This window comes from Diospyros lotus, chromosome 9, assembly GCF_014633365.1.
Source record: "Diospyros lotus cultivar Yz01 chromosome 9, ASM1463336v1, whole genome shotgun sequence".
Lineage (NCBI taxonomy): Eukaryota > Viridiplantae > Streptophyta > Magnoliopsida > Ericales > Ebenaceae > Diospyros > Diospyros lotus.
Window position 1 is genome coordinate 28,225,271 of NC_068346.1, and position 18,975 is coordinate 28,244,245.

General features: G+C 38.0%; 1 protein-coding gene across 1 annotated transcript in view; it reads right to left on the bottom strand.

Annotated features, from left to right (window-relative positions):
- Positions 1 to 1,126: 1,126 nt before the first annotated feature.
- Positions 1,127 to 18,975, bottom strand: part of LOC127809894 (uncharacterized) — a 34,051-nt gene continuing 16,202 nt past the window's right edge. The window contains exons 3-4 of the mRNA XM_052349054.1: positions 1,919 to 1,958; positions 1,127 to 1,328 (exon numbers count right to left, since the gene is read on the bottom strand). Of these exons, the coding sequence (XP_052205014.1) occupies positions 1,195 to 1,328; positions 1,919 to 1,958 (174 nt within the window). The 3' untranslated portion in view covers positions 1,127 to 1,194. The remainder of the gene's footprint in view (positions 1,329 to 1,918; positions 1,959 to 18,975) is intronic.

An 18,975-nucleotide genomic window follows, 5' to 3' on the forward strand; every position in this document is an offset into this window, starting at 1 on the left:
ATCTAACATTTTCCTCACAAAACTCGAACCCAATACCTCTTACTATACATTTGCACACACAACTGCTAAACCATTAGCTTCCTTGTTGCATAATCTTAACAAATTAATTTTTATACCAACTTCTAATTATATTTAAACCCAAAAAATTTCATAATATTTTTTCCCAATTCCCTTCTATTTAGAAACACAATAAATTAAATATTTTTCATTAAATTCCTCAAACCCGCAAATCATTAATAAATCATAAACAAATTATTTTTCATGAATCATCTCCTAATTAAACCACGGTGATCCTCCTTAATTGTCCCTATCAAAGTTTCTAATCCCACAGATTGCCAATTAATCATCAAGAAACCATTTTAAGTATAAAAATAAATTTTTATTTTTCTTCAAAATACCGAGATATTACATAAGTTCCCCCTTTAATTGCTGCTTGACCCAGTTGCACATTCGGCCCATTTTGGCCGTTTAGCCCTTAGCCCATGATGGGTTTTGCCCAGTAATGTCATGGCCCGCTGTGTCCACTCTTATCACAGGCAGAACAACAATCAAGGGCAATTATTGCTTCGCTTTTTTGTGTAATTTTTTATTATTTAAAAATACTTGTTGAATCAAGAAATAAACATAATTATTTTATCATTCTATTTCAATATCTTTTTAGTAAAGTGATGAAAAACATTAGTAAAAATAATAAAATTCCAAAATTCATGTACCCAACCCATTATAATAATGTATTTAAATTAAAAATAATAATAGATTTTTTTTGACACAAAATAATTTACACATTTAAACCTAACCAATTACGTGTGATCATGAGCTAGTTTATATAAGGTGTGAGTCATATATGCATGTATAAATTAAAAAATAAAATATTTAAATAAAGATTTTAAATAATTGACCATTATAATTTTTAGTTTTTATATTTTAGATAATGACATTTCCTTATTTCCATGCGATATGTCTTCTAATATCAATGTATATTTGAAAAACTAAAAATTATATTTAAATTTTTTTCCTTTCTATTCAATTTTTCATTCTTCTAAAAACATCTGTGAAAACTGACCTATTTTCTATAACTAAACAACCAACCTTTAACCTTGACAGGGAAATCTAGAAAGACAAGATGGAAGGGAAAGAGTCAATAAGTTATCCGCAAAACAAGTCGAGAAAGAACAGTAAATCACAACAATAATATCAATGGGACTTGCAAGCTGTGTCCAAAGCATCAAAAACGCTCTGTAAAGTTACCCCCTCCACAATCACAACCTTGTCCCCCTTGATTTTGAACCGCAGCCTATAGATAGCTGCCTTCTCTTCACCCCAATCACCTGCATGCGGACCAAAGAAAATTAAAATAGAAAATAATTTCTTATTAAATTCCCTCAAAAAGAAAAAAAAAAAGAAAATAATTTACACGCCCATAGAAGAGAACTCAAAAAGAGTTCAAAGCTACAATATGTTTCAACTCATATATTATGGTACAATAAGAGAACATAAACCATGACCCAGAAGGAAATAACTGTGGAAAGAGCCAGTGATAAATCCCTAAAATTTCATAATCAGAAGATGATACTACATTACTACTACCTCCTAAATTGGCCAAAGCCCAACTTATAGTATAAGAACTTGTTTGATAGTACACATTTTTCATAAAAAATGTCTAATCATATGTAATTATTACACATTTTTTATAAAAACAATCAAACACCCTTAATTTTACTATAGAAAATACGTATATGGTATGAGCATTTAAAATTTCTTTTCATAAAATTTATTTTTCAAAGGGGTGAGGTGATTTTTATTTTCTACGCAATCATTTAATGCAATCAAACAGAGCCTTAGTTCTACAACCGAGACATATATAGAACCCTTGTGTGAGATCATTCATCCGGAAACATCAAAGAAAGATGGTACGCACACTTGCATTCCAGATTCCAGTTTAGCCAGTTTTTATGTTCCTGTGTAACAATGCATGCTACATCAGCATCTAGCTTGGTTGTTAAAACCAGCTGTGTTATGGTGAATGTGCACCCATATATGAAAAGAAAGAATTAGAAGTGAGATTATCCATAATAAGGTTATTAAGGTGGCATCTATTGAAAGCAAAATGTTTTGCAATAGCATTCAATATGATTTGGGTAATGCGAGTATAAGACAAATAATAGATGCATCCATAAGGAGAACGGAAAGAGATAAAAAAAAAAAAAAAACACTTTATTAAGAAATAAGGTAGAAAACTTGATAGGGAACTCTTATTAAACTTGACATGGGTGGGATACCGAAAGCTTAAAAAAGATAAAATGTATTGTTTGGTTTCCTTGTTATTTGTTATATATTACTTAATATATTTTGCCCGATGTCTACAACAGATTAAAGAAAGAGCTCACAATTCTGTTCACTCCAAATGCCGCAGCACATCAAGCACATGCACATTAGATGACCGTCAAGCCACCTTCCTCTTCAAGCACAATTCTGTTCGCTCCACTTATGATAAGACTTTTACCAAAGACAAGAACAATCCTAACTCAAATAAACAGCTTCAGTTCAGACCATCTATCTATCTGTATATATTTGCTTTTTATCACTTAGATCCCTTTCACTCCTCACAAGCCACGAGACAAGAACTGCCAAAAAGAAGAATTGAATGATGTGGCATGGGATATAGGACAGAAGAGAATGGAGAACTGAAGAGAGAAAAAGGAGAGTGAAAAAAGAAGAGGGAAAATTGAGAAAGAGATAGGACAATTGAGAGGAGAAAATTTGAGAAACTGTATCAATAACAAGGTAGTCAAGGGTGAAAGGCGCCCTTAAAGTGCTATGAACCGTATATTGCCTAAGGTGCTAGGCGCTAAAAAAGTGCTCGCCTGACCAAAGTAAGGAGCTAAATTTTAAAAAATTAATAAAAAAATATATTTAGTATGAAAAAGATATTCAAACTGTAACATCCCGAAATTTTAGAAATAAATAATAATCATTAGTTCCGATATTTGAAGTGATTACTGAATAATTGTGGATTTAAGAAATAATATTAATTTATATTATTTTAAGGAAGTGGACAAGTATTTGGCAAAATTGGGGTATAAGTGTAATTATTAAATGAGGGTGTAGGTGCTTAGATTTTAGAAATTTTGGGATCTAAGTGTAAATTTCGAAATGGGCTAAAGATCACATTAAAATTAATTATGCGCATCATATATGTGAGGAGGTGGCTAGAGCAGTAACCACGCGCGTGAGGAGGTTGGGGCGAGGTTGCGGGTTTGAGTTGGAGGGCGTGCGCACTGGAGGGATTTTGCTGGATTTTTCCAGCCAAGCAAGGTGTCAAACAACGCTGTTTTGGGAGGCCGTGCGACAGCGACAGCCGCTGGTGGCACCACGCGGCGCGCGCTGGGCCGCCCCTTTGCCTTGGCCACCAAGCAGCTTCCGTTTTGCTTCTTTTTAAGGCTGATTTCAGCCATGCTAGGCCGCCCCTTTGCCTTGGCCACCGAGCAGCTTCCGTTTTGCTTCTTTTTAAAGCTGATTTCGGACATTCCAGTAGCCATTTTTTCCCCTCAAATAGCCTATAGCAGGCGAGTGAAATGGAAGGCAAAAAGGAAGAAGAAATGGAGGCGCCAACAGTCACGTGAGGGGAAAATCAAGGAGAATTAAGGGAATTTGGGGTTTAAGATAGCTAGGTAATTGGGGAAAAATTATTAAAAACTCTATATAGTTAGATTATAAATTTTATACGGTTGGATTTAAATATTTTGGACTATAATTTCATTATTTTTTATAAAAATATTACTTTACAACGAGAGTGCGGAAAATATTGGAATCGACTATTTAAAGACAAGTTCTAAACCCCCTTTGTATGCCCTTTAATCCCTATGTAAATCCTCGTCGTTTTGCATTTTTTATTCTCTTCCTTACCCTGATTTGGTTCCAAGTATTAAACTTGTAATTACGCATGGTGTCTATTGTATAACTTGTGAGTGTTGGGGAGTTTGGTTGTGGTGACTTTAAATTACATAGAAGACTCTTTGCGATATTCACTTCTAATCGTCACGGAGCTTTGTATCGCCCTATTTCCTTAGGAGTGATGCTGCACCTAGTTGGGTTAGGTTCCAGATGGGTGAATTATGACAGTTGTGGAGCTTGGGTCTCTTGTATGTGAATTTAATATTTATTTAATTACAGTCTTATGTTGACAGAGTGTGTTGGGATCCAAGAACTGCATCAATGGGGGGGCCATGTTCTGTGAATGCTTGGACACTTGCATTTTAGAATGACTAGGTGCACGAGCACTACATTGAATGTGTATTCTTATGTGGGCGAAGCATGACCTGATACCTAGTTTATGCTTACAACGCCATGCATTTTTATGTGCTGCATTGCATGGTTCTAATGCATGCGGTGACTCTGATTTCCTAATGCACATCTTTCGAACGGGAGTACCAATCCAAGGCTATTATCACAGACGGGAGGACCATACCGTTTCAGGTGGGAGGACCGACCTGAGGTTAGCATTACACCGAAAGTATCATATTCCATTTCAGGTGGGAGTACCAACCTCAGGTTAACTATAGCTCAGATTTTAGACTAGCTTGGAAAGGGCCCAAGGGAAGACTTGACTTGCTATGAGGCTTGTGCATAGGACTTTGGGAGCAACGGCTCACGGTTTCATGCTTGCCAGTTTATGGCAACGACAAATTTGTTGGGGATTTGGGTGCCAGTGTCTTTTGTGTGGACCCCAAAAACCATTAAATGCATGTTTAATTATGCGGTTCATTCATGACTTGTGCTTTGTGGTCTTGGTATGTTGTTGCTTGTTATGCATGGGGTGTGTAGAGAGTTTGGGTTATACCTTCAATTATGCTAACCTTGTTTCTCGTTATACTTGCTAAGTCTTGTAACTCACTCTTGTTTTATCATTATTCCAAGCAAAAGAAAAGCCAAGGGTGATAGCGCGTAAGCTGGCTAGGTAATATGGTGTATAAAGGAATCCCAGCCGTTCAAGTCCTGTGGGGTCTAGAGTCTCTAGGAGTGTCGGGGGTTCGTTTTATTTTTCTTTTGTATTGTACCGATATGGACCTTGGTGGTATATAAACCATGTAACCACAATGGCAGTGGTTAACCACGTATGCATGCACGTGTTTTGTGATTTTGCTTCCGCTATGCCAGGCTTCATTTATGCTTGCAATATAGATGTTATATTTAAGCTTGATTATGTGCCACTACATGACGACCTTCTCACGGATCTTCTGTGCCCACGAGAGTTTCGTGAGGTGGGTCATTACACAAACAATATAATATATAACATTAACACACAAAATAAAAGTTATATGACACATGTTCAATATTTCTATAAAAAAATAAACAATGTTAAATACTTACAGGAAAACAAACAAGCATGCAAACAAACATACAATATAATATAAATATTCACACAAAATATAAGTTAAATAATTTATATAAAGATATATAATATATAATATTAACATACAAATAATATTATGTCTGAAATTATAAGTTACACTGTTACAGGCTTACAATTGTAGCAAAGATATATAACTCTTTCGTTGCAAATATTAACTGAGTATTGATTAAAAGTCTAGAATAAAATATATATATCATAGAACAAATAGTGACTATCGAGCAACAATTAGTAGACACTGAAAAGTTAAAACACCAAGTGACAAACGGTGCAACAATGACTAAGAAGCAACATCAACAGCACACAACACAAGGAAGAGCCAGGTGCGTCTGCTTTTCTTCTTTGTTTTTTCATTTTCCCCTTCATTTTACTCTTCCTATTATAGTGAGAGACCTTTCACATTCCTTCTGGAGACGACCCTACATTTTCCTTCAATTTTGATTCATTACAGCCTAGGCCAATGCTTGTGGCGTCAGAAGAGTGGTGACAGCTGAGTGAAGGAGGCCGCACAAGCGCTTCCTCTACGCCTTCGCCTGAGCACCTAGGAGAGTCAGACACTCATTTTTTACTATACCAATAAATAACTGCCTCACAATCCAAACTACAGACACACACATATACGTCCAACATAAAAAAAAATACCCAAAAATACAAGAAATTAAAGAAACAATTTCCCAACAAAATCACAAATATAAACACACCTAAGATCTACTTCTACACCTAAGATAAACTCGTCAAAATCTCCCTCGAGACAGTCCCATGTCAGCATGTGAAATAAGAATGCCACAGAGATATCAATCTACCTGGAGTAGTGGAGAAAAGAAGCCTCAATTAATTCAGCAGCAGGAACTTGGGAGCTAGAAGAAGAGTCACAAAATTAAGGAGATTATTTTCTCCAAGTGAAACAAACAAGCAATGGAAGACCACCTCCTCCTGAGAGGGGAAGAAGTCTACTAGTAAAGGGAAATTCAAGCCTAAAATTAACAAGTTGCTGCACAGGGTTTTTTTGGAACATATTTACACAATTTGTGGCACCCCCCACCCCCCAAGAACTATGCTTCTGATTGCATGAATATGTTGGCGATACAAATGTGTACCGGAATGGGGAGAAACTGATTTGGATTCAAAGGTCATTTTTTTTTTCCTATTTCGATTCTACCATTATGGTTTTATGTAATTGCAGACTTGCATAGTTAAGTTGAATCTTATTTTCATTGCAATATCTTATGAATATAACAAAATTTTTCCTTTGAATTTTAATAAGCATACCAAAATATTATTCAAAGGAAACCACAAACCAAACTAGTGTACCAACTAATCCTTACCCCCATGAATGCATGTGTAGTGAAGTAGCATACTGTGTGGCTGAATACGTACCATGAATTGGAATGTACCACATTCCGTGTAATTATGGTTTGAAACAATTAATGGAATAGGTGGATCAGTGAGATGGCGCAGCTGGAGTTATATTGAAAAGCCTTAGAAGACTCAGATATTTGCTGTCAATTGTAAAACAGTTGAAGTGGCTGTTACATTAGTTGATAGTTAGCCTATTAGTTTTGCAATTGATTAGTTGGTTGCCCATCGGCACCTGATGAGCCTTGTATAAATGAAAAAATCTTGTATTGAGTACATTTATTTCTCCTCTGTTTTCATTGCTTCTACTGAAAGCGTTCTTCAACATCTCTATTCTCTTAGTTCTTCTCCATCAAGAAGAGCTGATCACTGGCTCTTCTTAGTGAGCTTCCATTAACATCAGTGCTATTGTTGAGAGTGTGTTCGAACTGCACTTGGATCTTTGATAGAAATTCATGCACTACATAAGTTGAAGGGTTAACCTGTACTGCTGCATGGCCAGACACAGTTCATGGATCAACCTTGGCAGGAGGCAGTTACACAAGTTGGAATCGAGTGGGAGCATGCCCTAGTTATTCACATTAAAGCTCAAGTGACTGAACTCAAGCTGCTCAAGAAAATCACTCTTCGTCAAAGGAACTGAATGACATCATTTTTCAATTTCTGAAGTGTTAAAGAGCCTGATCGTTCCCCACTTTCTAGAGGGATTAATCATCAAATTACTCTGGAGCCTAATTCAAAACCTATGAATGTAAGACCACCCTATAGGCACCCACATTTCCAGAAAATGAAATAGAGAGGAAGGTAAATAAGTGTTCGATAGCAGCATCATTCAACCTAGACACAGCCAATTCTCTTCTCTAGTTTTGTTACCTGGAGATTCTGTATTGATTATAGGGCCTTGAATGTAGTGAGTGCTAAGGGATCTCTTCACAAGATTGGTTTTGTTAACTGCAAATTAATATACGGCACTATTTTAACTGCCATATGTAGCATTCATCCATTTGAGGCAATACCAAAATCTATCTGAGGGTTCCGTCAAGCAGCAATCCACTTGTCTGCTGGCCCTTGTTTTCCGTGCTGGTTTTGAAAGGCGCATGATCTTCCCACACCATAAGGTCTCTGATGGACCTTCCTTTGATGTGGGCATCCCTATTCCAAGAAGTATTATGATTGCAAGTCCTTCACCATGACCGCCCGCTCTATTTGCTTGTACCTAGTTGGGAGCAAAAGCTGCTGCCAACTTATCGTTGAATCTCATGGCCTATTCAGCCTCTGTATTTCTTGAAGCTGTCCCTACTAAGTCCCTAGTATTCTTAGGTAACTCCTCAGTAACAACACTTCACTTTTTTACATGTCATGAATAAAGATAGAATTTATGTGCATAACTTCTTCCAAACTTCTAGCTCAGGAGCATTCACTGCTATATTCTGTCCATTTATCTGAGAGTAAGCCTGAGTTGATTGCTTATTTTATGGAACTACCCTAAATTGAAGCATGCTACGCAAATAGGCTCAATTGGCTTCAATTTTAATTAAGGGGCTTGAGATGCCATTCTGGAGAGAAAATAAAGAAATTGATATTTCTTCTTTATAAAATGTTGTAGGTTTACAACTAATTTATACTTAAGGAGAGGAAACAAATCTATCCACAAAAGGAAATAATGTAAAAGATTCCAAATCAAATCAAAGATTACAAATCAGCTCCCTTAATCCTAGGAATGAAATATGTACAACATATCTTCAAGATATAAAACATATCAACAATATATACATCAAATATACAATAAAATAAAGGTAATAATCCCGATATCTTTGTTTTATTTCCATCACATTCTATGATTATTGACATGAGATGAGGACAAAGGGACTCCGTAGCATTTAAGATTCTCTTGTTACCTAATTAGTGAATTAAGAGAGCCATTTCAAAGTGACAACAAGGTCTAGTTGGCACCCATTGAATACATGGTCCAACTACGTCCAACCATCTCAAGGTCTATACTTGAGGTTCATGCTAACTGAATTCTTCACTAAAATGTCACCTTCAAACAATTCCAAAAGACTAAATTATAGTACAAATCATTGCATGCACACATCAAGAACAACTACAAGCTGTGTTCTATAGTTTTAGCTCGAAACCACAAAATATGGTGGCTGCTACTGACAATAAATCCAGCCTACCTAGCACATATTTCGTCTTCTATTGTCACACTTCACATCCTCAAAATAACATATACCATGATCCATTTTCATCACAAGGCATAGAGTATACATATTCTCAATCTCATGACCGTATACAACTCTAACACTCAAACAGAGTAGGCTTCTTCCATTTTTTGGATTTCATTTGATCACGCCCTCTGAAACACAGACATACATGCTTGCATCAGCTAAAAGCTCAGTTAGTATGCCAACAAAAGATGAAATAATGCAGCAAAATAGAACATGTTTTAGCACATTGTATTGGAGCATAATCATATTTGTGCAGCTCAAAATATCATATTTTGTCGCAGCACCAAGACCCCCTATCTTCACCGCCAAGAATTTACCCATGCCCATAGTTTCCAAAGGCATGCCTAGGCGTGAGGGTCAAGCCCTTGAATTAAGGTTGGCAATTCAGTAATTTCGATTGTAAGTGTTGTTGCCAAAATACAACAATTTATTTATTTATTTATTTTTTTTAGGGAGAATACAATTTGTGCGTGATTGATCGCAATCTTAGGCCTCATGAGCGTTTTGAGAGTTTTGTCACCAACACGCGCTGAGAGTCTCGTCCCCGTGTGCTGAGAGTCTAATGAATGAGTGGGTCTGATGAACAAGTGGGTCTAGTGATCAGGTGGGTCCGGTGATCAGGTGCCCCAAGATAACCGAGTGCCCCAATATGAATGAGTGGCCTTGATGACCGAGTGGCCTGCAAGACGAAAGCACCGTTAGGGCGCAGGTGGGGGTCCCCGCGCAAACCCTTAGATGCCTAAATCAGTTCTCGAGAGAAAAAGCGCGAAATTGTGTTGAGGGGCCCAAGAGTGCATACCTTGTGTCGGGGACGTGGCCTCCTATTTATAGCGGAGGAGAGAGGAGACACATGGCAACCAGGGCGAGAGTTTCACGGCCCATTCTGGAGATTCCGCAGCCCATCCGAGAGTCTCGGGGCCATTCGTAAGGGCACAAGGGCTACCCACTCGGTCATGATAGAGTGGGTCATGAAAAGGGGTTGGACCCTACCCACTCAGTCGTGACCGAGTGGGTCTTCTTGGCTTTGAGCGTCTTCTTTTGTCCTTTTAACGCATGTGTATCAACTTCAAACTCGATTTTCACCTTGATAAAGCCTGAATATCTCAAAACTCAAAACATAAAAGTTGTAGATAATTCTCTTAGCTTTCCATAGGAGTTTAAATCACCTCAATCAGAGCTCGGATGAGAGACTTATGCCTGAAAAACCAAAGCAGTGTCACGCCCACTCGATCATGATCGAGTGGGCCCTCTCTACTTGGTCCCAGCTGATTTCACCCTTGATGCGGCTGGGATCTCTCAAAACTCAAAACACAAAAATTGTAGATAATTCTCTTGGCTTTCTATAGGATTTTGAATCACCTCAATCGGAGCTCGAACGAGAGAGTTATGCCCGAAAAATTGAAGTAGTGTCACACCCACTCAGTCATGACCGAGTGGGTCCTCCCTACTTGGTCTCAACTCAACCTCTTGCTCTTTCGGCTTGTTTCTTTGATCTCCTGCAACCTGTTGGCCCTTTGGGTTTCATGTTCATGTCTCGCAACTCTTTTAGGTCTTGTGACTCTCCAAGTTTGCAAGGCATATCAGTAAGAATGATAGAAAGAGAGAGAGAAGGAGGGAGAGAGAGAGAATTAGAGAGAATAGGGAGAGAGAGAAATCAAGAGGGAAGGATGATTATTCATTCATTCAATCCATAATCCTTCCTTAATGCCGAAGGTCCTTATTATAGAAGACCTCTAGCCCACACAACAAATCTCCTAACCACTTAACAGCCTATGACTAGCTATTACAACCGACCTCTTCCCACCCGACCCTTGTAGTTAACCCCCAACAATTTACAAGAGGTAAGTAATTACAATATTACCCCAGGGCTGTGACAATCACCACCCTTTCAAATAATTCTTCTCCCCAAGAATTGATAGCGATGGCTATGGTTCAACCAATCCCTACCTTCAATACTTGCTACCTCTTTCTCTTCTTACTGTTTTGCTTTTCCCTTTGAGGAGTAAAAGTGTAGCAGCATCCGCCTCTTGTTGTTACGTTGTTGCTTCAACCTTTCCTTCAAACACTTTAGTCTATATAGAATACAACTGTGATTCCTCTCCGATGATCACCCTGCACTCACCTATTTCCTCATGGAAAAAATCTTCTTCTTCTTCCTTTTCCCCATCATAACCCTCCATATTCACCAGCTACCTCTTACATTGATGGCCGGGGTTGTATTTGTCTCCACACCTAAAGCATAGTCCTAGTTGTCTCCTCTGCTCTATCAGATTACCCTTAGTGCCATTATTATAGAAAGGTGCTTTAGCTACCTCTTGATTAGGCCCTGTAAGCAAAATCCTAGAGTTACCACCCCCGTACTGCCCGACTAATAAACTCAGCTCGTAGGGAACATTATGCTTCTTAAAAATGGCCTTTAAGGTCATTTCTTGCAGCCTGGCCTTTTTTGCAGCTTGCCTTACTGTCGTGGGTGTCATCATCTTAACCATGGGCCACAATTCCTCCTTCAAGTTGCTAATGAAGCTGGATACCAAGTATTGTTCGGTAAGCCCTAGTTGCACAGTGCACACCATGGACCTTAATTCCTCAAATTGGGCTTGGTATTCCACTACAGTCCCTTCCTCCTTCAATTTATTGAATTCCTCCACTATGTCCACCATGCTCTTCTCCCCAAAATGTTCAAGTAACCCCATTGCAAAATTTGTCCAACTTCCCTGAACACCTTCATCTTGAAACCACCCTTGATACCAAGAGTCCACTACATCGTCCAAATAGGCCATCATTAAGTTGATCTTCCGATCTTCTGTAACCTGGTAGAACTGAAAAAAACCGTTCGCATCTCCTTATCCACCACCACAACTTTTTCCCCTCAAACGCTGGAATTTCCAATCTTGTCATAGGGCCATGGTTGTGAGTCATTGTCTATGGATTCCTCACATGTGTTTCTTGGACTGTAGGCTGCTCCACCTCTTCAAGAATTCCTTGCATCCCCAACCAATTGCCCTAATGCAGCAAAATCGGATCAGAAGGCTGTCTTGGTGGGAATTTTGGTGACAACCAAAATTGGGGCAAAGAAAATAATAGGGTTAACATACTATCAATCTTTTGGCCCTGTTGTGCCACTGTTTCTTAACACCTTTCAGTAGCTTCTCATTGCTTCTTCATAGCTTCTTGTTGCTTCTCCATTGCAGCCTGCATGAGTTCCTTCCATTCCGCCAAATCCCCTCGAGTTTGGAGCATGGTATCCAGGGTGTCTGTCATACCGAATTCCATGGCCTCCAACCTAATCTCCAGCTACTTCAATCATGTACCCTCAGCCATGGCTTCTTGCTCCTCAATCGCAATGGGCCTTGTGATTGTTGGTTCTTCTCCTCCCACACCGGAACAGTAGTTATCTGCTTCTTCCAATGCCTTTCCAATCGTGTTGTCACAACTCCCCACAACTGGATTGACCGGCTCTGATACGACTTTGTCAAGCCCTTGAATTAGGGCTGGCAATTTGGTAATTCCAATTGTAAAAACGAGAGAGAGAAATCGAGAGGGAAGGATGATTATTCATTCATTCAATCTGTAGTCCTTCCTTGATGCCGAAGGTCCTTATTATAGAAGACCTCTAGCCCACACAGCAAATCTCCTACCCACTTGAACAGCCTAACACTAGCTGTTACAACCGACCTCTTCCTACCTTCTAACCACCTGACCCTTACAGTTAAACCCCCAACGATTTACAAGAGGTAAGTAATTACAATATTACCCCAACGTCGTGATAGTGAGGCACACCAAGGCTTAGGTCAAGGTGACTCAACAAGCTGGAATCACAATGCCCTTCAAGAGGCTGGGTAGGTGCATGAGGCATGCACCTCATGCGCTTAAGGAATGTTTCATTTCAAAACTAATAGATAAGACACGAAAAGGCAACAAAATCTTGTCTTTAGTGGGAAGTCAGAAAAGGTTTTCCCCATTTTAGTGAAAAGTTCATATTACCTTGAAAGAAAACAAACAAAAAGACTTAGTTGGAAGATTCAAACCTAAACCTCACCAAATAAAACAAAAGGACAGAATAGATATCTAGCTAGTAGAGGCTTCCGGAAAGAGCATCAACATCAGTTCTCCAGTGGCTTTTACATCATTTCAAGCTTCAACCTTAACAAAAAGAGATACTTCTTCCATCTAAAAGCATTAGCCTCAGGTGGTTGTTTTTCATTTTGTTTCTTGTGGATTTCAATTTATAATCTTGTATATTGGTGAGGGGTGACCCCACCAATGTAAGCTGAAGATCACGCATGCCTCCATGCCCAGTAGTCTTCTACACGAGGTTCATGCGCCGTCGAAGGAGCCACCGACGAAGGCGCGTGAGTCTGACCTCCAACAACCCATTTTGATGACAGGTGTTGCCGGAGGCCAGCAAACCTCCTCCGGCAAAGATTTTGGTATTGAACCTCTCCCTATGAATTGCTTCTTTGTTTTCCACTATGCATGGTTGGCTGCATGGCCTAGTGGTTCTTTTCACTTTGTACTTCTGTTGCTAAGTTTTATTTTCTGATTTATATATGTTTGTGTAGTTATTTTACATTATTTAATATGATATAAACATTGTTCTATTTGTTCCTTGTTGCATGTTCCATGTTTCATCAAATCAATAATATATTCCTATGTGTTGCTGCTCTATAACTCTGCCTGGGAATGTTATCCACTGCCGGTCCCAAACCTAGATAAAGGAGGAGGGTTGTGTTAGGTAGCCGACAACCAACGTAAAACTTAGTCGGATCCAAAACATGAATTCTAGACAAATTATGAAAAATCGTTTGGGCGTGGACGTAACCCTTCATAGCGACACGCTACACTGCCCCCGTGTAGTGACAAGTGAGCTAGGGCCGCTGCATCTGCGCCCGGATGTAGTGATAAATGAGCAAGGGTTCCCGCATTTGCTTGGACGGATGTGGGTAAAGAAGCTAGTCCAAAATCAAAATCAAAACCAAAATCAAAATCAAAACCAAAACCAAAATCAAAATCAAAAACAAAATCAAATTCAAAGTCAAGGCCAAAAACAAAATCAAATCCAAAGTCAAGGCCAAAAACAAAATCATAGATTAAGGATTGGGTCATGGAACATAGGAACATTAACAGACAAAGATATGGAAGTGGTGGATGTGATGATTAGGAGAAAAATTAATATTATGTGCCTTCAAGAGACGAGATGGGTAGGGAAAAAAGCAAAAACTTTATCAGAAGCTGGATATAAAATATGGTACACAGGAACTGATCGAGCGAAAAATGGAGTGGGGATTATTATGGATAAAAGCTTAATAGATGAGGTAGTGGATGTAAAGAGAATAGGGGATAGGATTATTATGGTGAAGATTAGTCTAGGAAGAATGACTATGAATATCTTTAGTACATATGCACCACAAGCGGGGTTAGGTGATAAGATAAAAGCAAAATTCTGGGAAGACCTAGAGGGACTCATACAAATGATACCAAGAGGAGAGAAAGTGATTATAGGAGGTGACTTAAATGGGCACGTGGGTAGAGACGGAAACGGATATAGAGAGGTACACGGAGGGTATGGATTCGGGAAAATTAATAATGAGGGTAAATCTATCCTAGATTTTGCTATGGCATATGGGCTCATTATAACCGATACTAGGTTCAAAAAACAGGACGAACACTTAATCACATATAAAAATATCACCTCAAGCACCCAAATAGATTACTTCCTCATGAGACAAGAGGATCGGTTATGTTGTAGGAATTGTAAGGTGATACCGGGAGAGTGTTTGACTACTCAACATAGACTTCTAGTACTTGACGTCCAAGTAAAAAATTGGAAGAGAAAAAATCACATAAAACAAAATCCAAGAATCAGGTGGTGGAATTTAAAAAGGGAGAACAACTAATCTTCAAAGAAAAATTAAGAGGTAGAAGGGAATGGAATGGAGAAAGACAGACAAACCAAATGTGGAAAGAAATGGCTAATGCTCTAAGAAGCACGGCAAAGGTAGTCCTTGGAGAGACAAATGGTAGAGCCCCTAACCTTAAGGAGTCTTGGTGGTGGAATGAAGAGGTACAATTGAAAATTAAAAATAAGAAAACTTGCTATAAGGCGGTATATCAATGCAACAATGAAGAAAATCAAAAAAATTATAAAGAAGCAAAAAAGGCAGCAAAAAGAGCTGTTAGTGAAGCAAGGTCAAAAGCATATGAGAATCTATATAAACGACTTGATATAAAAGATGGAGAAAGGGATATATATAAATTAGCTAAAGCAAGAGAAAGAAAAACACGGGATTTAAATCAAATGAAATGCATAAAAGATGACAATCAAAATGTTTTAGTAAATGAGGGAGAGATTAAGGAGAGATGGAAGGAGTATTTCACAAAATTATTCAATGATGGTGGTGACACAAGAGTTAGGTTGGGACATCTTAGTAACTCCGAAGGGAATGTGAGCTACACATTCTATCGACGCATAAGTTCAAATGAAATAAGGCAAGCATTAAAAAAGATGAAAAATCATAAGGCAGTGGGACCAGATAATATACCAATAGAAGCATGGAAATGCATGGGAGAAGAGGGCATCTCCTGGCTAACGCAACTATTTAACGCCATCCTTAAATCAAAAAAGATGCCAGATGAGTGGAGGAAGAGTACTTTGGTTCCTATATACAAGAACAAAGGAGATGTTCAAAACTGTGAAAATTATAGAGGAATTAAGTTAATGAGTCATACCATGAAACTCTGGGAGAGAGTAATAGAGCAGAGGCTCAGAAAGGAAACAAATGTGTCAGAAAATCAGTTTGGTTTCATGCCTGGTAGGTCAACAATGGAAACTATATATTTACTAAGGCGTCTAACGGAAAGGTATCGAGATCATCAGAAGGACCTACATATGGTGTTTATAGATCTAGAAAAGGCCTATGATAGGGTCCCTAGAGAAGTATTATGGAGGGTTTTAGAGAAGAAATGAGTCAAAATAGCCTATATACAAGCCCTTAAGGACATGTATCATGGTGTAGAGACAAGGGTCAGAACATGCGGAGGGGATACTGAACCATTTACAACTACAATAGGACTGCATTAAGGTTCTGCACTAAGTCCATACTTATTTGCCCTAGTAATGGATGAACTCACTAAAGATATTCAGACAAATGTGCCATGGTGTATGTTATTTGCAAACGACATAGTGTTGGTGGATGAAACAAAAGAAGGAGTGAACACTAAGCTTGAATTGTGAAGAAACAATTTAGAATCTAAGGGATTTAAATTAAGTAGAAAGAAAACAGAATATATGGAATGCAAATTTAGTAAAAATGCAAGAGTGGATGATGTTATAATAAAATTAGAAGACCAAATCTTACAAAGAAAAGACCATTTTCGATATTTGGGATCAGTGATTCAAAAAGATGGAGAAATCCACGATGATGTCGCACATAGAATTAAGGCAGGTTGGCTAAAATGGAGAAATGCATCGGGGGTGTTATGTGATGGTAAAATCCCATTAAAATTGAAAGAAAAATTTTATAGGACAACTATAAGACCAGTCTTACTGTATGGCTCAGAATGTTGGGCAGTCAAATACCAGCATGAGCAAAAGACGAGTGTAGCGAAGATGAGGATGTTAAGATGGATGTGCGGACATACAAGAAAGGATAAAATTAGAAATGAAGTTATTCGTAATAAGGTAGGAGTAGTGCCAATCGAGGAGAAGATGAGAGAGACTAGACTAAGATGGTTTGGTCATGTGAGAAGGAGACTAAGAGACGCTCCTGTGAGGAGAGTTGATGAAATGGAACAATTAATCACAAAAAGGAGGTAGAGGTAGACCCAAGAAGACTTTGAGAGAGACATTAAAATTTGATATGAAATATATGGATCTAAATGAGGATATGACAAAAGACAAAAATACATGGAAGTCTAGAATTCATGTAGCCGACCCCACATAGTGGGATAAAGGCTGGATATGTTGTTGTTGTTGTTGTGTTGCTGCTCTATGTTCCTTTGCACTGCAGTTCTATAATATAATATTAGTTTTCTTGTTTGTTTTAATATAAATTAACATATATCAATGTTGTAATACTGTCTATTATGTTAAATCATTATATTATATTATTCTTTGGTTTGTTTTTCTAGTTTATTCATTTTTTCTTTTGTATTTTTTGCAATATTGTTAAGTTTGCTATTTTTAATGATCTTGTCAATGTGGTTCTATTTCTATGCTTTGTTTAGCATGCTTTGCTTTTATGTGTTTGTAACATTAAATCAAATTTATGGTTGTGTTTAACTTTAATTGTTTCTTTTAATCATTTATTTATTTTTATAAAATTTAGGTTTGAATTAAATGGCTAGTGCCAAGAATTCTGGGATCTCCTATCAAAAAGATCCAGCTTGGAAATAGTCATTTGCCAAAAACAAACAATAGAAACAAGGTTGTTTGTAATTTTGGTGAAAAAGTGACAAATGGGGGAGCATAGTGAGCTAAACAACATATTGTTGGTGGCATTAGAAATACAACAGGATGCCAAATGTGTCCAGCTCATGTGCATGAAAAGTTCGAAAAAAATTCATGTTCAAAAAGGTTAAAGAAAGTAATGCAGCAAGAATTGACACATGGAAATTGGTGCTTGTGATGTTATGGGGGATGAGGAAGATATTGATTTAAAAACAACAATCTAAAGGGAAAAGGGTTTTTCAAATTCCCAAAGTAGCAGTAAATTTGTTGGTGTGAAGTTGGGAAAACCAAAGGGTCCTATAGATTTATATTTCACTTCCAATCCATAGAAAGTCGTGCAAGATAGGAGAAGGCAAAGATGAAACAAGCAGCTATCAACTAAGCAATTAAAAAAGGAGTTAAGGGATAGCACATGTACAGAACTTGCCAATTTGTTTTTGATGCTGGCATACCATTTAATGCTGCAAAATTAGAAAGTTTTGCAGCAGCAGTTGAAACAATTGGGCAATATGGTCCTAGTATGAAGCCACCCAGTTACCATTCTTTATCGATTGGGCCAGATCTAATTAAGAGAAGTGTTGCAACTTCCCTTCAAGAACATTACCAAGAAAGGAGGAGTATGGGCCTTCTGTGGAAGGTCTTAGCTTCAGATGCTTGCACTCCGCCTCCATGCAATCTCTTCATGTTCCATTTTCCTTGGAAGAAGTTAAGGGGGTTGTTTGGATATGTGATGGAAGTAAAGCCCTGGGACTGGATGGGTTCTTTTAACTTCTATAAAAAGTTTTGGCCTCAAATCTCCACTGATGTTATGGATCTTGATTCTCATTTTTATGTGCATGGTAGATTGCAAAACTGTATTAAATCTTCTTTTTTGACACTTATTACCAAAAAGGAGAGGCCCTCTAAGCTAAAGGACTTTCGCCCTATTTCTTTGATCAGGGGGTTACAAAAGATTATTTTTGAACTGTTGGTTGGCCGGCTGCAATCAGTTATTCATTAAGTTATTGGAGATTCACAGAGTGCCTTTATTAAAGGCCGACAGATTTTGCATGGAGTCTTGGTGCAAAAAAGAAGTGAAAGAGGTTGGTCTTGTTTAAATTGGACTTTGAACACAGTGTGGATTGGGTTTATTTGGAGGAAATCATGGGAATTTGAAATCTCTATGTTTATCAATAATATATTCTCCGATGATACAATACAATCCTTAGCTATGAGAACAATATATAGGCCAAAGAACGAACAAATTAAGGAAACTATTAACTACTAAATCTCTAAAGTAGGAAATAATTTGAAAGAGAAATTAGCTATGAAAGGAAACAATGTAAAAGGAAGTATTGATAATCTTCCTAATCTGGTTTGATCTTGCCAATTTTCCAACACTCCTCCTCAAGCTGCTGAATAGATATCCATTAAGTTTTGTGGTAAAGATTCACTCACACCCCACATCCTTCTTCTCTCTGGGCAAAGAAACAATATCCCAAGTCTTGTTCTCACTTAGGGCTGTCCTTTCCTCCATTACAGCTAGCTTC